General features: G+C 49.3%; 1 protein-coding gene across 1 annotated transcript in view; it reads left to right on the top strand.

Annotated features, from left to right (window-relative positions):
- ZNF839 (zinc finger protein 839) overlaps nt 1–3471 on the top strand; it is a 40057-nt gene that overhangs the window by 35109 nt on the left and 1477 nt on the right. The window contains exons 6-7 of the mRNA XM_011991594.1: nt 1258–1395; nt 1538–1667. Coding sequence (XP_011846984.1) covers nt 1258–1395; nt 1538–1667 — 268 coding nt within the window. The remainder of the gene's footprint in view (nt 1–1257; nt 1396–1537; nt 1668–3471) is intronic.

Genomic DNA, 3471 nt, shown 5'->3' with positions numbered 1-3471 from the left:
AAAAAAAAAAAAAAAACAAAAAACATGATACCCGCTTGCTAAACTCAGAGAGCAAGTGTGGGTATCATCCTGCCATGAAGCAGAACTGGCCACACACACATATTGTGCATGCCCTACAGAATCTGGCTTTTTGAGCAGCTCATACTGTGCCATCGCCTCTTGGGAGCATGACAGTGGCTCAGTTTGTGAGGGGACACCGCCCAGGTTCGTCTGCGCGGAACCCACATGGCCTGTTTTCTCCTTTAGCCTTGTTCTGCTGCCCTTCCTGCTGTGCCCGCCCCCATCTCGTGCTCCGTGGGGTTCTCTTTATAACGTCCATGTATAAATGATAACAGCTGTCTCTTAACACCTTCACATCTGGTGTTTCACATAGGCATTGCATATGGAGTCAGATCTCATCTTCACAAAAGCCCTTCCAGGCAGCTGTAATCTCTTGTCTGGATAAGTCAGGGAGATGGACAAGGGAGACTCAGGAGATGGTGGCTCACCAAGATCACCCAGGCCGTGGGCAGAGAAGCTGGGAACCAGCTCAGGCCCCCAGACCCATGACTTTTTACCAGCTGGGAAGGGAGATCTGGATGTGGGATAGGCAGGATCGTTTTTCTGAAGAGACCAGTGAGAATTCAGTAAAGGAGGGACAGTGGGAAAGAAAGTTACCATGGCATCAGCTACCATTATTAAGCTTGTGATAGCACTAAAGAGACTGTTTTAAATTTTTTGTAAAGACTGTTCTAGGCTGAGCACGGTGGCTCATGCCTGTAATCCCAACACTTTGGGAGGCTGAAGCGGGCAGATCACTTGAGGCCAGGAGTTCGAGACCAGCCTGGCCAACATGGTGGAACCCCATCTCTACTAAAAATACAAAAATTAGCCAGGCGTGATGGTGCGTGCCTGTAATCCCAGCTATTCAGGAGGCTGAAGCAGGAGAATCACTTGAATCCGGGAGGCGGAGGTTGCGATGGGCCAAGATCACGCCACTACATTCCAGCCTGAGTGACAGAGCAAGACTCTGTCTCAGAAAAAAAAAGATTGGTCTCCTCCTCTAAATTGTGCTCACATAGAACCTTCTAGTTTTGATAATGATCCATTTTTATCATCAGCTAGTCCATCTAACATTATATTGATCTTCATCTTTCTCATTGTTGAGATGGCACCTCACAGTACAAATTCACAGGATTTAATTCTTGCATGTGAATGTACTTCTAGGGGTGTGTGCTGTTTGGGTGAAGTTTATTCTCTTGGCCCATTTCTTTTCAGGTTGCCGAGTCATTAGGAATCACAGAATTCCTGAGGAAGAAAGAAATACACCCAGACAACCTTGGACCTGAGAGCCCCAGCCGGGAGATGGATGGGGAGCAGCCAGAGGGAGCCGGCAGCGAGAAGAGGGAACATGAGGTGGGCATGGCTGAAGTGGGTGCCAGGTGACTCTGTGCACGGTGAATTACTGGGGTTTGGCTTCTTCCATTCACACCAGGAAGAGGAGGCACAGGTTTGCCTGTTTCTTCCTCTTCTAGCTGATTGGGTCTTCTCTTCATAGGCTGCGGAGGAGGGACTGGCCTCGGTGAAAAGGCCCAGAAGAGAAGCCCTGCCCAATGACACCACTGAATCTCTTGCTGCTAACAGCAGAGGCTGGGAGAAGCCCAGGCCCTTGCATGCTTTGGCCGCTGGTGAGGGTAAAACGCTGTTTGTGGGGTGTATCCATGGCCTGGCAGCCCTGCTGGCATGCACAGATATGCCCAGGATTGCCACTTTTCAGGTTGGGTGACCTGTGCTGGATTTAGGGGGACCCTCTGGTTTCTCAAGTTTCATTCCAGCCTCCCAGTGTTCTATCATTCCAGATTCGTTCCCTGCGAGTCTTGAGGTCTTCAGGGTTTTCTGGAGTGCCTTATTAAAATGGAGAGCCACAGGCCAGGTACAGTGGCTCACGCCTATAATCCCAGCACTTTGGGAGGCCGAAGCGGGCGGATCACCTGACATCAGGAGTTCGAGACCTGCCTGGCTAACATGGCAAAACCCTGTCTCTACTGAAAATACAAAAAAACTAGCTGGGCATGGTGGTGTGTGCCTATAATCCCAGCTACTCTGGAGGCTGAGACATGAGAATCGCTTGAACCTGGGAGGCAGGAGGTTACGGTGAGCTGAGATTGCACCACTGCACTCCAGCCTGGGTGACAGAGTGAGACTCCATCTCAAAGGAAAAAAAAAAAGAGCCACCAAGTGGTAGTAAGCGGGCTATACCAGGAGGGTACTGAGAGGTGGTTAGGCTGAGATGGGTCCCAAGGACACATCCATCTATGCCTCGACTTTCATGAGACTTCGCTGTACATGCCAGCTGAGATTTAACATTTGAAAACAAGACACGGTCTGGTTATTATTCTGGCTTTAGCCAGAACCTACCAACTAGGCACTTAAAAAATTATATATATATTTATGTAAATATGTTTTCTATATATATACATTTATATATATAAATTTTTTTTTTCTGAGACGAGAGTCTCGCTTTGTCTCCCAGGCTGAAGTGCAGTGGCACAATCTTGGCTCACTGCAACCTTTGCCTCCCGGGTTCAAGCAATTCTCTTGCCTCAGCCTTCCCAGTAGCTGGGATTACAGGCACCCACCATCATGCCTGGCTAATTTTTTTTTATATTTTTGTAGAGATGGGGTTTTACCATTTTGGTCAGGCTGGTCTCAAACTCCTGACCGCAGGTGATCTGCCCACCTCGGCCTCCCAAAGTGCTGGGATTACAGGCGTGAGCCACTGCACTAGCTTTTTTTTTTTTTTTTTTTTTGAGACAGAGTCTCGCTCTGTCACCCACGCTGGAGTGCAATGGTGCGATCTCTGCTCACTGCAACCTCTGCCTCCCAGGCTCAAGCAATTCTCCTGCCTCAGCCTCCTGAGTAGCTGGGATTACAGGTGCCCACTACCACATCCGGCTAATTTTTGTATTTTTAGTAGAGACAGGGTTTCCCCATGTTGGCCAGGCTGGTCTTGAACTCCTGACCTCAAATGATCTGCCCGCCTCAGCGTCCCAAAGTGTTAGGATTACAGACGTGAGCAGCCACCATGCCCAGCCTGACGGTGATTCTTAATTGGGGCATGTGTTGGAATCACCTGGGGAGGTTATTGTGAAATACAGGGGCCTGGACCTCTGGGAATTCCAGGTCTGTGGGTAGGGTTGTTGGGAGGGTGTGGATGTATTTGGAAAGGCCTCTTTGGGCAATTCTCCAGCTCACTCTGATGAAGAACCACCAATCATTCATTCAGTGTTGGCATAAAATCACTGTTGCTGGGTGTGGTGGCTCACGCCTGTAATCCCAGCACTTTGGGAGGCCAAATCGGGTGGATCACAAGGTAAGGAGTTTGAGACCAGCCTGACCTACATGGTGAAACCCCGTCTCTACTAAAAATACAAAAATTAGCTGGGCATGGTGGCGCACACCTGTAATCCCAGCTACTCAGGAGGCTGAGGC

The sequence above is a fragment of the Mandrillus leucophaeus genome, unplaced genomic scaffold, assembly GCF_000951045.1.
Source record: "Mandrillus leucophaeus isolate KB7577 unplaced genomic scaffold, Mleu.le_1.0 Scaffold4, whole genome shotgun sequence".
NCBI classification, from domain to species: Eukaryota; Metazoa; Chordata; class Mammalia; order Primates; family Cercopithecidae; genus Mandrillus; species Mandrillus leucophaeus.
The sequence above is the reverse complement of the archived record's forward strand: the minus strand, read 5'-3'. Positions and strand labels throughout refer to the sequence as shown.